Below are 16,884 nucleotides of genomic sequence, written 5' to 3'. Positions count from 1 at the left end.
CTACAGAAAGTACGCATCAAATTCTGAAAGAAAAAAATATTTAAAAAAAACATGACATTAGTGCAAAAACATAATTGGAAACAAAAGCAGGAGCGTTTACGTTATACCACGAAGAAGTGGGGTTGTCCAAAAAATATATGTTTTAAAACCTGCAGATGTTGAAAACTTGAAATAAAACAGAAAATGCTGGAGATGGTCGGCAGGTCGATTAGCATTTGTAGAGAGAGACCAACAGGTTTAATGTTTCAGACACGAGTTTTCGACAGATCAAATAGCTACAGCCTCTGAATGAACTGTGGCCATAGGTATACGATCCACCTCTCTACTCCTCCTTATTTTTTATAGGTTTGGATGTGCGGGGGACACATGTACGACGCGCCTTGTTCCCGAGTCGGTCACATCTACAGGAAGTACGTCCCCTACAAAGTTCCCTCTGGCACCAGCTTAGCAAGGGTGAGTAACTGAGATATTCCCTTTCTCTTTGGTTACTGTTCAATGAAGAGTGGCCTTGAATCAGGAGCTGAATGCTCAGTCGTGAAAGGCCTGGATAGAGTGGATGGGAAGAGGATGTTTCCACCACTGGTAGAGTCTAGGATCGGAGGGCACAGCCTCAGAATAAAAGGACATACCTTTAGAAAGGACGTGATGAGAAATGTCTTTAGTGGTGGTGAATCTGTGGAATTAATTGCCTCAGACGGCTGTGGAGGCCTTCATGGGGTGTTTTTAAGGCGGAGTTTGACAGGTTTTTGATTCGTAAGGGTGTCAAAGGTTATGGGGAAAGGTTAAAGGCAGGAGAATGGGATTGAGAGGAAAAGATAGATCGGCCATGATTGAATGGTGGGGTAGACTCGATGGGCCAAATGGTCTAATTCTGCTCCTATGACTTATGAGAAGCTGATCTACGGAAATAATGTGTGTAGGGAAAAAACTGCAGATGCTGGTATAAATCGAAGGTAGACAAAAGGTAGTCTGTCTGAAGAAGGGTCTCGACCCGAAACGTCACCCATTCCTTCTCTCCAGAGATGCTGCCTGGCCCGCTGAGTTACTCCAGCATTTTTTGTCTACGGAAACAAGTGCTCGATTTCAATGTAACCATCCTCACCTCCACCAAACCTGAAATCAATGGGAGCGAAATGGCGGGCCGAAGATAAAATAAGTACATTACCCTGTCCTCACCTCAATTTCATCCCTTAACCAACTCCCATGTAAAACAGACCTTGGAAGATGCAGTTTCAAACAGTATCTACTTGTTGGTTACTTGTTGATAACTCGATCGTGTTACAAACATTGATGGCTAACCAGGTGGCCAGAGAGGGGATACTAGGGTTTAGAGACCAAGTTGTGAACCTGAGACAGGTATTCCTAAACTGTGAAAACAATGAACTGCAGATGCTGGTTTGTACCAAGGATAGACACAAAATGCTCAGCGGGTTAAGCTGCATCTCCTGAGAGAAAAGATGGGTGACGTTTCGGGTGGGGACCCTTCTTCAGACTGAAAGTAGGGAGTGGCGGGGGAAGGTGAAGAGTTGGAGGCGAGAAAGGACCAATCAAGGCCGCCACAAATGACCTCCGACAGGACGGTGCCTGGTAGGTCCATTGTTGGCTCGGGACGGTGTGATCTCAAGAGAAACAATGTGGAGAACTGTGGAACTGGTAAAACAACGACTAGAGTGGAGGAAGAGGGGGAGGGGGGGGGAGGGGGAGATAACATTACTTAAAATTAGAGAATTCAGTGTTCATACTGCTGGGTTGTAGGCGATCCAAGTGAAATATGAGGTGCTGTTTCTCCAATTTGCATGTGGCCTCCCTCTGGCAATGGAGGAGGCCCAGTAAAGAAAGGCCAGTCTGGGAGTGGGAAGGGGAACTGAAATGGTTGGCTGCTGAGCGATCGCATAGCCCTAGGTGGACCAAGCATACGTGTTCAGCGAAGCGGTCGCCCAGTCTATACTTGGTCTCGCCGATGTACTTTGGCCCGCAATATCTGTGCCAAACATGATGCCAAGACCAATTACTATCTGTCTTCAACCTATTCCTGTCTGCACCGTTCTATGTTCTATATTCCAAGCCACTCTGCTGTCCCTCGGTGTGGGATTTTTAGTAATTGCTTCAATGAAGAATATGTATATGCTACATATCCAAAATTTATGCTGATGGCTCAGTGGAGGTAAGCTTAGAGTGTATGTAGCGATAAATGTCTTGAGGAATTGCCAAGGTTGGTGCTTGAGGTATTTTCAATGAACTTCGCATGACAAGGAGACATAAGTCACGTTTAGTGGATAGAAAGGAACAGTCGACTTCTGTTAAAGAGAGAAAATATCTTGCAGCCTTCTTTCGTCTCATCTCTGGCCTTTGTCCACCCATCTGCCAATCACCCCTCCCCCCTCCGCCCTCACCTGCATCCACCTATCACTTGTGGAAACTGCAGCTGTTGGTTTACACCAAAGGACACAAAAGGCTGGAGTAAAACTCAGCGGGTCAGGCAGCATCTACGAGGAACATGTTTGGGTGACATTTTGGGTCGAGACTGTTGTTCAGACATATGTTCAAGACATCATGGATAGGACAGGTTTAGAGGGATATGGGCCAAATGCAGGCAGGTGGGACTTGTGTGGATAGGACAGATTGGCCAGTGTGGGCAAGTTGGGCTGAAGGGCCTGTTTCCATGCAGTAAGACTTTATGACTCTATGACATCAGTCTGAAGAAGGACCTGAAACGTCACCTATCCATGTTCTCCAGAGAAGCTGCCTGACCTGCTGAGTTACTCAAGCAAGTGTCCTTGCCATTTATCACTTGCCAGGCACTATCCCGCCCACACCTCTCTTTTGCAGCTTTCTTTCCCTTACTACAATCAGTCTAAAGAAGGGTCCTAACCCAAAACCACCCATTCATGTTCTTCAGAGATGCTGCCTGACCCGCATTATCACCTCTTCCACAGTCATCAATGGACCATTGTGGGCTCCACATTTCCTTGGTGATCGGTGCCGGCTCTGATTTGTTCTCAACCTCTCAAGAGTCGGGATAAATGGGTCCCTTTCAGAATAGCAGGCAGTGACGAGTGGGGTACCGCAAGGCTCGGTGCTGGGACCGCAGCTATTTACAATATACATCAATGACTTGAATGAGGGGATTAAAAGTAACATTAGCAAATTTGCAGATGATACAAAGCTGGGTGGCAGTGTGAAGTGTGAGGAGGATGCTATGATGCAGGGTGACTTGGACAGGTTGTGTGAGTGGGCGGATGCATGGCAGATACAGTTTAATATGGATATGTGTGAGGTTATCCACTTTGGTGGTAAGAATAAGAAGGCGGATTATTATCTGAATGGTGTCAAGTTAGGAAAAGGGATCATACAACAAGATCTGGGTGTCCTGGTGCATCAGTCACTGAAAGGAAGCATGCAGTACAGCAGGTAGTGAAGAAAGCCAATGGAATGTTGGCCTTCATAACAAGAAGAGTTGAGTATAGGAGCAAAGAGGTCCTTCTGCAGTTGTACAGGGCCCTAGTGTGACCACACTTGGAGTACTGTGTGCAGTTTTGGTCTCCAAATTTGAGGAAGGACATTCTTGCTATTGAGGGCGTGCAGCATAGGTTCATTAGGTTAATTCCCAGAATGGCGGGACTGTCGTACGTCGTAAGACTGGAGCGACTGGGCTTTTATACTCTGGAATTTAGAAGGATGAGAGGGGATATTATTGAAGCATATAAGATTATTAAGGGATTGGACACGCTAGATGCAGGAAACATGTTCCCGATGTTGGGGGAGTCCCGAATCAGGGGCCACAGTTTAAGAATGAGTAGACCATTTAGGACAGAAATGAGGAAAAACTTCACTCAGAGAGTTGTGAAGCTGTGGAATTCTCTGCCTCAGAAGGCAGTGGAGGCCAATTCTCTGGATGCTTTCAAGAGAGAGTTAGATAGAGCTCTTAATGATAGCGGAGTCAAGGGATATGGGGAGAAGGCAGGAACGGGGTACTGATTGTGGATGATCAGCCATGATCACGGTGAATGGCGGTGCTGGCTCGAAGGGCCGAGTAGCCTACTCCTGCACCTATTGTCTATTATCTATTGTCTATTATTCATATCTCTAGTTTCCCTCTTCCCCCGACTCTCAGTCTGAACAAGGGTCTTGACCTGAAACGTCACCTATTCCTTTTCTCCAGAGATGCTGGCTGACCCGCTGAGTTACTCCAGCATTTCGTGTTTATCTTTGGTATAAACCAGCATCCGCAGTTCCTTCCTACACAAAGATGAAAGTGAGTCTCAGGTTTAAAAGCTCCAGCAGCAATTGTATTCCAAGCATATCTGTCTGCGGTGCTGGAAAAGGAGTGCCTAAAATTCTTCTGTTGTGACTAAAAGCAACTAGCAGTCTACCCACAGGAGAACACGTTAATGTTAATTGCAAATGATGTGATCCCCTTCAGTACAACAAGCCTGCATTAATATTAAACAGAGAAGTCATCATTTGTACGTACTGAAATTAAAAATGACAAAACTTATCTCCTTCATACCGTTCATCTATTGTCCAGAAATACCATCCTCAGAATTTTCTCCATTCATTTACAAGATAAAAGCATTAAGTGTAAACTCAGCAATTACAGCCTATTCTGAATTAAACGAATTGTGGTGGAAAGCTGCCTTCTTGAAGTGCTGAATTTCTGCTGCCAGAAGTACTCACAGAGGACTCAAAGGTTTGAGTGGGGAGTTCCAGGATTCAGGCCTAGTGATGAAGGATCGGCAATGTATTTCCAGGTCTTGATAGCGCGTGACATGGTGGGGTGGGTGGTGTGGTTTAAGATTCAAGATTCAATTTATTGTCACGTGTACCAATTAAGGTACAGTGAAATTTGAGTTGCCAGACAGCCATACTAAGTGAAAAGCGACAATACACACAGCCGCATAAAATAAAATTTAACAGAGACATCCACCACAGCGGGCTCCACATTCCTCGAAGGTAATAAAGTTCAATCAGCTTCCTCTTTGTACTCCCGCGGTCGGGGCTGTTGAACCATCCGCAAGGGCCTCGGACAGTCGGCAGCGGTTCATCGATGATCGAAACTTCCCTCCTCGGGACGGTTGAAACACTCTCCGCGGCATTGGAGCTCCCGAGTCAGCCTCTTCTTACCAGGAACTGCGGGCTTCACAATGTTAAAGTCCACAGGCCCCGCGGTTGGAGCTCGTCGATCCTCGGCAAAGGATCGCAAGCTCCACGATGTTAAAGTCCGCGCAGCGCCCGCAGCTTGAAGCGCCGGGCCGGTCTCCAGGAAAGGTCGCCAACTCCTCGATGTTAGGCCGCAGAGGGGACGGAGATACTGTACGGTGAAAAATCACATCTCCGTCGAGGTAAGAGATTGAAAAAAAAGTTTCCCTCAATTCCCCCCCACCACCCCCCACATAAAACAAACCAAGAAACACTAAAACATACTTTTAACACATACTTAAATGAATAAAAACAGTAGCAAGGACAGACAGACTGTTGGCGAGGCAGCCACTGCTGGTGGCACCACCCGGTGGACCCAATGGTTTAGATTACTTAAAACATAGAAACAATAGACAATAGGTGCAGGAGGAGGCCATTCAGCCCTTCGAGCCAGCACCGCCATTCAATGTGATCATGGCTGATCATTCTCAATCAGTACCCCGTTCCTGCCTTCTCCCCATACCCCCTGACTCCGCTATCCTTAAGAGCTCTATCTAGCTCTCTCTTGAATGCATTCAGAGAATTGGCCTCCACTGCCTTCTGAGGCAGAGAATTCCACAGATTTACAACTCTCTGACTGAAAACGTTTTTCCTCATGCCTACCCCTTATTCTTAAACTGTGACCCCTGGTTCTGGATTCCCCCAACATCAGGAATATTTTTCCTGCATCTAGCCTGTTCAGTCCATTAATAGTTTTATATGTTTCTATGATATCCCCTCTCATCCTTCTAAATTCCAGTGAATATAAGCCCAGTCAATCCATTTAGTTTAAAGATACAGCTTGGAAACAGACCATTCGGCCTACCAAGTCCATGCCACGCAACAATCACCTGTACACTAGTTCTTTGTTATCCCATTTTTGCCATTCTACACACTAGGGGCAATTTACAGAAACCACTTAACCTACAAACCTGCACGTCTTTGAAATGTGGGAGGGAACTGAAGCACCTGGATAAAACCGACATGGTCACAGTCACTTTAGACTTTAGAGATACAGTGCAGAAACAGGCCCTTCAGCCCACCGAGTCTGCGCTGACCAGCGATCACCCGTACATTAGTTCTAACTGCACACACAGGGACAATTTTACAGAGTGTACAAACTGGAGCCAGTGATCCCACACACAGTGGTGGCACAGCACCAGAAACCCGGATTTGAACCTGACCTCAGGTGCTGTCTGTGTGAGTTTGCACATTCTCCCTGTGACTGCGTGGGTTTTCCTCCGGGTGCCCCGGTTTCCTCCCAGGTCCCACAACCCAAAGACGTGCGGGTTTGTAGGTTAATTGGCCCTCTGCAAATTTCCCTTTGTCTGTAGGGAATGGATGCGAACGTGGGATAACATAGAACTAGTATGAACGGCTAATTGTTGGTCAGCATGGACTTGGTGGGCCGAGCGGCCTGTTTGCATGCTGTGTCTCTAAACTAAACTAAACGGTTTAAACTAAACAAACCAGTCAGCACTGGGTTAAAATTAGAGCTAGTGAATCTTGCACAGAGTAACACGGGCTTAAAGGTATGGAGGGACAATGTACCTGTACAGCCTTGTACAGCAGTCAGTAACGTGAATGTTTCAGCTCCCACTGTGCTGTAAAGGCTACGAATGAATTGAACATTTTTATGCTGAGACTGATACATTTTCTTGCTGGCAAAAATATCAAGGGACGTGGAGCTCAGGCAGCAGACGGAGTTAAGATACTGATGAACCTTAATCTAATTGCACTGCAGAACAGGCTCAAGGCAACAAATGGCTTCCGTCTGCTCCTATGTTCAAACAACTCAGAATGTCGGAGGATAAAGGATATGAAACCTCCAATTATCCAATCTCTCAGATTGGCCTTGGGGGCAATAATCAGGCTCTGGTTTAATTCGATTGAGAATTAAACTACTTCTCTCATGGCACTTTCATTTGCTCCACACTTTATAGTCAATGAAGCACATTTCTAAATGCATTCACAATTATAATGTTGAAGGTATAGCAGACTGCGTCTGCAAAGTCAGGCTTAACAACATAACAAAATGATATGTGTCTGGTATGTGGTTTGGGAAGTAAAATCTTGACTAGTGCTCAGCCGTTAACACTCCTGTACAAAATACAACATGGACTATGTTGAATCTGTAGACTAGACTTTTGAGATACAGCATAGAAACAGGCCCTTTGGCTCACCGAGTCCGCGCACACCAGTGATCACCCCATACACTAGAACTATCCTACACAATAGACAATAGGTGCAGGAGTAGGCCATTCGGCTCTTCGAGCCAGCACCGCCATTCAATGTGATCATGGCTGATCATTCACCATTCAATGTTATCATGGCTGATCATCCACACTTGGAACAATTTACAATCATGTATTGTTCCTCTGCTGACTGGTTAGCAAGCAACAAACTTTCCCAGAGGTGTGAGATATAGAGATATACAGCATGGAATCAGGCCCTTTGGACCAATGCTTCCATGCCAACCAAGATGCCCCATCTAAGCTAGTTCCAATTGCCCATGTTTGGCCCACGTCCCTCTAAACCTGTCCTAGCCATGTCCCATGTCATCTTTCGGTTGACTGAGCCACTCCTAACTCAAGATTGTAACTCAACCTCAATGCAAATCCCTCAACATGAATACAATTATGTGGAGGAAGGAACTGCAGATGCTAGTTTAAAACAAGGATAGACGCAAAAATCTGGAGTAACTCAGTGAGACAGGCAGCATCCCTGGAGAGAAGGAAGGGGTAACATTTCGGGTCGAGACCCTTCGTCAGACGGTCAGTTCAGCTCTCCCACCTGTTGGCCCTGGAATTTTCTCCCTGCCAATGTTTAACCTTTTTATTCAGCTGCAGTCCCAACAGATTGTATTTTGTGCTTGGATATTTTCCTCCTTGAAATCCCTACAGGTCCTGTTGCTGATCGACAGTTCCATGTGTTGCTTAATTCATCGTGTTAAGTGAAAGGTCGGTCTGACATTTCCGTTTGAGATGAGCTGGCTGTTTCTTATCCATTTCTTTCCTCTTCTGTCAAAGTAAAGTAAATCTTCCTTCAGCAACGCATTCCAATTCTCAAGGAGACGTCTTATAGAGGTGTATAAATCTCATGGACGTGTATAAGATCGTGAGGGGAATAGGTAGGGTAGATGCACTCAGCTAGAGTAGGGGAGTCAAGAACCAGAAGACATGTTTTAGGGGAGGGGGAAAATATCTAATCAGAACCTGAGGGGCAACGTTTTCACACACAGGGTGGTGGGTGCCCGAGGAGGCTAATGTATCTTTTGAACAAGTGATCCAGAGACCCAGAGCTATTTATAGGAAAAGTCTAGAGGAATATGGGTCAAAAATGGGACATGTTCAGGTAGACATCTTGGTCAGCATTGATGAGGTGGGCCGCAGGGCCTGTGCCTGTGAGGTGCAGGCCGATGACTCTATGATAGTACAGCACTTCCTCACAGCTGTGTCTGGAGACTGGAGTTCAAACTCTCCAGGGCTGCACGGTAATCCAAGTTCAACTAGTTAAATAAAACCTAGATTTGAAAAGCTAATATCAGTAATGATGACAGTAAAACAACCAGATTTTAATTAAAAATCAACACAATCTGGATTCATCGCAGACATTTGAGGTAAGGAAATGCCCTCATTATCCACTTTAAAGATTTGGGAATGAAAAATCTAGGCTGAAGCTCCAGGGAACACTGAGGAAGTGCCGTTCCATCACAGTCATAGGCTTGTAAACCACAGGCACAGACCCTTCAGCCCAAGTCATCAATGCAAGGGCGGCACGGTGGCGCAGCGGTAGAGTTGCTGCCTTACAGCAAATGCAGCGCCGGAGACCCAGGTTCGATCCTGACTACGGGTGCTGTACTGTACGGAGTTTGTACGTTCTTCCCGTGACCTGCGTGGGTTTTCTTCGGTTTCCTCCCACACTCCAAAGACGTACAGGTTTGTAGGTTAATTGGCTGGGTAAATGTAAAAATTGTCCCTAGTGGGTGTAGGATAGTGTTAATGTGCGGGGATCGCTGGGCGGCGCGGACTCGGTGGACCGAAGGGCCTGTTTCTGCGCTGTATCTCTAAATCTAAAAATCTAACCAAGATGCATAACCTGTTTGCCCCATTTTCTTCTAAACCTTTCCTATCCATATACCTGCACAAATATATTTTAAGTGGTATTATTGTACCAGCCTACTTATATTGTACTACTTCCTTTGGCAGCTCGTTCCATACACCCACATCCCTCTGTCTGAAATACTTACCCCTTAAATCTTTTGCATCTCATCTTAGAACCTGCCCTCAGGTTTTAGACTCCACTACCTTGGGATATTGTCTGTGACCATCCACCTTATCTATTCTCCTCGTGGTTTTACAAACCTCTTACAAGGTCTCCCTTCAGCCTCCTTCACTCCGGGGAAAACAGTCCATTTTAGTTTAGGTTAGAGATACAGCGAGGAAGCAGCCCAATGAGTCCACGCTGACCGACGATTGCCCGTACAATAGTTCTCTGTTATCCCAGTTTCACATACTACACACTAGGGACAATTTACAGATCCCAATTATCCTACAAACCTGCGCGTCTTTGGAATGTGGAAGGAATGGCCATGACCAAAATGGCGACGCTGCCCTAGCAGCTGCGGCTGACCCGCGGTCCGTTTGTCTTTGTGTTTTGTTGGTTTTTTTGTCTTAATTGTAGATGTGATATCGTGTTTTTGTGGTTTGTGTACTATGTGTGTGTGTGAGGGGGGGGAGGGGGGGAACTGTAAAATTGTAAATGTGTCCCTTCCGAACGGAGACCCGACCTTTGTTTTCTGGGTCGGGTCTCCGTTCCTGCTGCGGCCTACCATCGGCCCAACTCCTGGAGCTGGCGGCCTCCAGGGCTCTGGTTCGCAGAACCCGCGGACCGGACTAACCATCAGCGGAGCCGACCGGACTCACCATCAACGGAGCCGCCGTCTTCAGAGGCTGTGGGAGCGGCTGCGACTCGCCTTTGGCTCGGGCCGCGTGGATGCCAACATCGGGAGCTCTGGCAGCGGTAGCGTGTTCGCCCAACCTGGATCGCGGGGCTTGGGTCGGCCCGCCACAGACCTTTCACCGTCCGGCGCGGCCTGGAACGTGGCAACGACACTGGCCTGACCGCGGGAGAGGACGGCAGGGGATGGGAAAAGACATTCTGGCCTTCCATCACAGTGAGGAGGTGACTGGAGGAGACTCACTGTGATGGATGTTTCTTTTTTTTGTGTGTTGGTTGGGGTTGTGTAATTTGCTTATTTTATTGCTTTATTGTTGGACTGTGGGTGACTAAACTTGTTTTTTGGATTACAAATAAAGATATCTTGAATCTTGAAACCGGAGCACCCGGAGAAAACCCACGAGGTCACAGGGAAAACATACAAACTCCATGTAGACAGCACCCGTAGTCAGGATTGCACCCGGGTCTCTACCGCTGTGAGGCAGCAACTCTACCACTGCACCACTAGGCCGCCCCTAGCCTGCCCGTTCCAGTCTCTCCTTATATCGTAAAGCCTACACCCTCTCTAGCTTAATCACACCCTTCCGACAGTAAGACGACCAGAATTGCACACAACACTCCAATGTTATTGGTGTCTTCGCTGAGATTTTGTTCAAATGTGGATGATTTAATTCATATTTCAGGTGAGCAGGATGAAATCAAAGCCCATCAGTTCCCAGTCGCTAGTAAGTGGTAAATGACCCGAGTTAGTTTAACTGTCCACCCCATCCAACTTCCATCAGGCAGGTGGAGTCATTAAAAGCCTCCACCCCAATATATGGGCGGCACAGTGGTGCAACTGGTAGACCTGCTGCTTCACAGTTCCAGAGACCCAGGTTCAATCCTGACCTCGGGTGCTGTCTGTGTGGAGTTTGCCCGCTGTCCCTGTGAACGCGTGGGTTTCCTCTGGGTGCTCTGGTTTCCTCCCACGTCCCAAAGGCGTGCAAGTTTGTAGGTTAATTGGCCTTCTGTAAGTAGGATAACACAGAACTAGTGTGGAATAAAAAGGCACAAGGCGCTGGAGTAACTCAGCGGGTCAGGCAGCATCCCTGGAGAACATGGATAAGTGATGTTTTGGTTCGAGAAACTCCTGCAGACATGAGCCATCACATATCTATGTTGTTCAGAGATGCTGCCAGACCTGCTAAGTTACTCCAACATTTTGTGTCTATCTTTGGTGTAAGCCAGCATCTGCAGTTTGTTTTTGTGATATCCTATCTACCCACGATTGGCCCACATCCCTCTAAACCATTCTTGCCCATGTACCTGTCCAGATGTCTATTCAATGTTGTTATAATACCTGCCTCACCTACCCTCCTCTGGCAGCTTGTTCTACATCAGTTGTCCATTTCCCCCACCGATGCTGCCTGACCCGCCGAGTTACTCCAGCACTCTGCGTTTTGCTCAAGATTCCAGCTTCTGCAGTTCCTTGTGTCAGCTTGCTGCAAGGGGAGCCTTGCCATTGGCCACAAGGTGTGCTCTGGGAAGGTGAGAACGAGTTGCACCATCCTTTCTCAAGCAGTTTATCTCTGAGCAAGTTTCCTTTGACCCCTACGATGTAATTGAGTTGCATCTGCAGTCTTGAAGTCAGCATTACCATTCACATCACTCAATGCCCTGAATGCCTGCATTATGTAGATGACTTTCTTCACGTCCTTTTCATGAATGGCGACCAACGGAGCGTGTCCAGATTAATTTTCAACACCTTCAGTCCCATGCTCTGCCGAATATTCATCATTTTGATAGGAATTCAATTAATGGCCTTTTCATTTACATGACAACTCTGATTTGTGTCTTGCAGTTGTTAGCAGTGGGATGTGCACTTAGAAGGCTGCTCTTGAACTGACGTGAAGTGACAGAATAAGTCCCTTAGTAGTTTGGAGTTTGTTGATTATCATCAGGGTGGCACGGTGGCGCAGTGGTAGAGTTGCTGCCTTACAGCACCAGGGACCCAGATTCAATCCTGACTGCGGGTGCTGTCTGCATGGAGTTTGTATGTTCTCCCTGTGACCGACTATGTTCTACGTTCGAAGATAGACACAAAAAGCTGGAGTAACTCAGCGGGTCAGGCAGCATCTCTGGAGAAAAAGAATAGGTGACGTTTCGGATCGAGACCCTCCTTCAGACTGAACAGTTAGAACACAGACCACAGGAACAGGCCCTTCAGCCCAACTACATCTACTTCACCCATGGTGCTGATCTAACTAAGCACATTTCCCTCAACATGGTCCATATCCCTCTAGTCCCTGTCCCTTCATGTATCTGCTTCTGCCACCTCCCCTGATAGCAAATTTCAGGAGCCTACCACTCTCTGTAAAAATCTTCATAAGTTCATAGTTCATAAGTTCTTGGAGCAGAATTAAATCATTCGGCCCATCAAGTTTACGCCGCCAATCAATCATGGATGATCTATCTTTCCCTCTCAATCCCATTCTCCTGCCTTCTCCCCATAACCCCTGAAACCTTGCCCCACATATCTACTTTCAACTTTCCCTTCTCACCTTAAACGTCTAGTATTTTGCGTTTCCACCCTGGGACAAAGACCCAGAATATTCACCATATCAATACATCTCATAGCTTTATATATTTCTATCGGGTAAATCCTCAGACTCCAGAGTCTGAAGCTCCAGAGAAAATAATCCAAATTTGTCCAACCTCCCCTTAGAGCTAATGCACTCCAATCCAGGTGATCTGGTGATCTCTCCCACATCCTCTCCAAAGCTTCCACAGCCTTCCTTATCCATGGCAACCAAAACTGCACTGATCCCGAGGATGATTGGGTTAACATATGATGACCGTCTGACGGCACTGGACCTGTACTCGTTGGAGTTTAGAAGGATGAACGGGGACTTCATTGAAACTTACCGAATAGTGACATCACTCTACCACTACCCTGCATCTTCTATAATAAAACCAATTTTGGTTCCAATTTATCAACTCACTGTGAATTGCATATGACTTAATCTTCTGGACCAGCCTACAATGAGGGACCTTGCCAAATGCTTTTTTAAAATCCATGCTATCCAGTCCACTGTTCTATCCGCATCAATAATCTTCCTCAAAATCTCAATCAAATTTGTGAGATAGGACCTCCCCATTATAAAACCATGCTGACTATCTCTAATAAATCCCTGGTTTTCTAATTACGTGTAAACCCTCTCCCAGTAGATAAGTAATTATCTTGGCATCATGTTCAGCACAAACATTGTGGGCTGCAGGGCCTGTTCCTGAGCTGTACTGTTCCATGTTTGATGCTCGAGGAATCTTCGCCAATAATTCCCCGACTAAATACTGTCCCTAGAGCACCAGGAGTAAATCTTCCGTTGCTCTTTGGAATAATGCCATTGAGAAGAAGAAACTGTTATCAGGCAACCAACTCGTCCTCTCACCAACTGGACTGTGGGCCTGACCTGACATCTACCTCATTGGAGACCTTCGAACTATCTTTAATTGGACTTTACTGGACTTTGCACTAATCATTATTCCATTTTTCCAGTATCTGGTCACCGTGCACAGCATGACTGTAACTCATGAGTAGTCTTGTCTCTGACTGGATAGCACGCAACAAAAAAGCTTTTCACTGCACCTTGCTACATGTGATAATAATAAACTAAACTAAACTAAACTAAACTTTGAATTACTAGGTTAATTCCAGGAATGGCGGGACTGTCATATGTTGAAAGACTGGAGCGACTAGGCTTGTATACACTGGAATTTAGAAGGATGAGAGGAGATCTTATCGAAACGTATAAGATTATTAAGGGGTTGGACACGTTAGAGGCAGGAAACATGTTCCCAATGTTGGGGGAGTCCAGAACAAGGGGCCACAGTTTAAGAATAAGGGGTAGGCCATTTAGAACAGAGATGAGGATAAACTTTTTCAGTCAGAGAGTTGTGAATCTGTGGAATTCTCTACCTCAGAAGGCAGTGGAGGCCAATTCTCTGAATGCATTCAAGAGAGAGCTAGATAGAGCTCTTAAGGATAGCGGAGTCAGGGGGTGTGGGGAGAAGGCAGGAACGGGGTACTGATTAAGAATGATCAGCCATGATCACATTGAATGGCGGTGCTGGCTCGAAGGGCCGAATGACCTCCTCCTGCACCTATTGTCTATTGTCTAACTGAAGTGAATTAAACTAAACAAGACTAACTCAGGCCAGACCAAATTAAACTAAAGGGCAGTGCTTCATTTCTGAGCTTCATCAAAATGACAGCATCCTTCCACAATGGAGCAGTCCCTCATTGGACTTTGGCATGTTTGCTCAACGTTATGGGCTTGAGTGCAGCTGGTGGGTAAAACCACCAGAGAGATAGCTGAACAATATTTATCTTAATAACAGCAAACAGCTTTAAATACACAGTTTCCCAGGCAGACCACTCGAGGACAATACATCGCCTTTACTAAACTGTAACCGGAGGAGTAGAAGTACGGAAACTCTACAGGTCCACATGGTGAATTCCAGGAGGAATTAGCTGCCACTGTCTGAGCTTTAGTTTGGTTTAGTTTAGTTCAAAGATAATAGAGCAGAGCAAGATAGACCACTCGACCCTAAAAACCGTAGTATCTCATGGCGCCATTTTAGTGGGCAGAAACTTGCAGAGACATTTTAAAAGAAAAATAACAAAAATCTGTGAATTGATAGATGAGATATATTCTGCATTTTAATGGTATCATCACACATACTGTTTCCCCAAAACACTGATTACACTGCGAGAGGCATAACGGAAGGCAGGTTTTGCCTACTAAGTTGGCTCCTTTGCATACTACGCTTCAGTATAGGTGATTTTGACGGAGTGGTTCAACTTGCTCCTCTAGTATCTTTGGTTTAGTTTATTGTCACGTGTACTGATGTGCGGTGAAAAGCTTTTGTTTGCTATCCAGTCAGCAGAAAGACCTTTACATGATTACAATCATGCTGTCCACAGTGTACAGATACAGGATAAAGGGAATAATGGTTAGCGCAAGATGAAGTCCAGTAAGGTCCAATTAAAGATAGTCTAAGGGTCTCCAATGAGGTAGATGGGAGGTCAGGTCTGCTCTCTAGTTGGTGATAGGATGGTTCAGTTGCCTAATAACACCTGGGAAGAAACTGCATCTGGAGGTGTGTGTTTTCACACTTCTGTACCTCTTGCCTGATGGGAGAGGGGAGAAGAGGGAGTGTCTGAGGTGAGACTCGTCCTTGATTATGCTGGTGGCCTTGCCGAGGTAGCGTGAAATGTAGGTGGAGTAAATGGAAGGGAGGTTGGTTTGTGTGATGGTCTGGGCTGCTTCCACGATTCTCTGCAATTTCTTGCGGTCTTGGATGGAGTTACCCGCATTCATTATTAGCAGACAAGAAATCATGTTGTTCAATTCCACGTACAGTTTGCACTCATGGGTCACTACCAGCCTGACTTCCCACTTTGCTAACACCAACTTGAAACCCGTTACTGTTATGACACACAGGCTGCAGTGAGTGCAGGTTTGGACAAGGCCAAAGCCTTTCACTGAGACTTGTACTGAGTAAGGGAGCAGCTGTCTTGCATTAAAGTTTAAACAGATTGTAATTGAGTGTAAATTATTCAGCACAACTTATAGACTTTCACTTTCTTTCGTTGTGTGGTAGTATTAATGCCACCACCACCCTTGGTAAAAGAATTGCACATATATTTTGTTTCTCTAAAGAACACAAGAGACTACAGATGCTGGAACCTTGAGCAAAGGACAATGTGCTGGAGGAACCCAATGGGTCAGATAGCATCTGTAGAGGAAATGGATGGGTGGCGTTACTTTAGACTTTAGAGATACAGTGTGAAAACTGGTCCTTCGGCCCACCGAGTCCTCACCAACCAGCGATCACCCCATACACTAGTTCTATCCAACACACTAGGGACAATTCACAGAAGTCAATTAATCTGCACGTCTTTGGAGTGTGGGAGAAAACAGGAGCACCCGGAGAAAACCCACGTAGTCATAGGAAGAATGTACAAACTCCATACAGACACTAACCATGGTCAAGATTGAACCTGGATCACTGGCAGCAACTCTACTGCCGCGCCACTGTGCCACCTGTTCAGGACCGGCACCTTTCTTCAGTAGGAAGATGAGTCCCAACCCCAAACACTGTCTGTCCATTACTCTCCACAGACGACTCGTGGAGTTCCTCCAGCAGTTTGTTCTTTGTATTTTGTATGTCTATGTCGGCAGGAACTGGTGTGGATGGGGATTGACGAGGCACAGATGCCAACTGACCTTCGGTAAAAAAAAGTGTGGTGAATGCAAACATGTACTTCAGTCCAAAGAAGGGTCTCGACCCGAAACGTCACCCATTCCTTCCCTCCAGAGATGCTGCCCGTCCCGCTGAGTTACTCCAGCTTTTTGTGTCCATCTTTGGTTTAAACCATCATCTGCAGTTCCTTCCTGTGTATTTCACTGTACCTGGTCACGAGTGCCAAGAAAGAAACCATAGACCATTGATCGATAACCATTAATTTACCAGGGCAGCACCTCTCGGCACGAGGCTGTTGTGACATCTGTTAGTTGTCCTAAAGGGACTACCCGTTGAACATCGAACATGGAGCAGTACAGCACAGAAACAGGCCTTCAATGTGTATGGGGAACGTGATGCCAAGTCCAACTAATCTCATCTGCCTGCACGTGATCCATACCCCTCCATTCTCTGCACATCCATGTGCCTATCCATAAGCCCTTAAATGCCACAATCACATCT

General features: G+C 46.2%; 1 protein-coding gene across 2 annotated transcripts in view; it reads left to right on the top strand.

Moving 5' to 3' along the window:
• The window catches only part of galntl6 (polypeptide N-acetylgalactosaminyltransferase like 6), an 801,537-nt gene that overhangs the window by 716,370 nt on the left and 68,283 nt on the right, over positions 1 to 16,884 (top strand). For both annotated transcript variants that reach the window (XM_078396864.1, XM_078396865.1), the window contains one exon: positions 346 to 453. In XM_078396864.1, the coding sequence (XP_078252990.1) occupies positions 346 to 453 (108 nt within the window). The remainder of the gene's footprint in view (positions 1 to 345; positions 454 to 16,884) is intronic.

The sequence above is a fragment of the Rhinoraja longicauda genome, chromosome 3 (genome assembly GCF_053455715.1).
Source record: "Rhinoraja longicauda isolate Sanriku21f chromosome 3, sRhiLon1.1, whole genome shotgun sequence".
Taxonomy (NCBI): domain Eukaryota; kingdom Metazoa; phylum Chordata; class Chondrichthyes; order Rajiformes; family Arhynchobatidae; genus Rhinoraja; species Rhinoraja longicauda.
The sequence above is the reverse complement of the archived record's forward strand: the minus strand, read 5'-3'. Positions and strand labels throughout refer to the sequence as shown.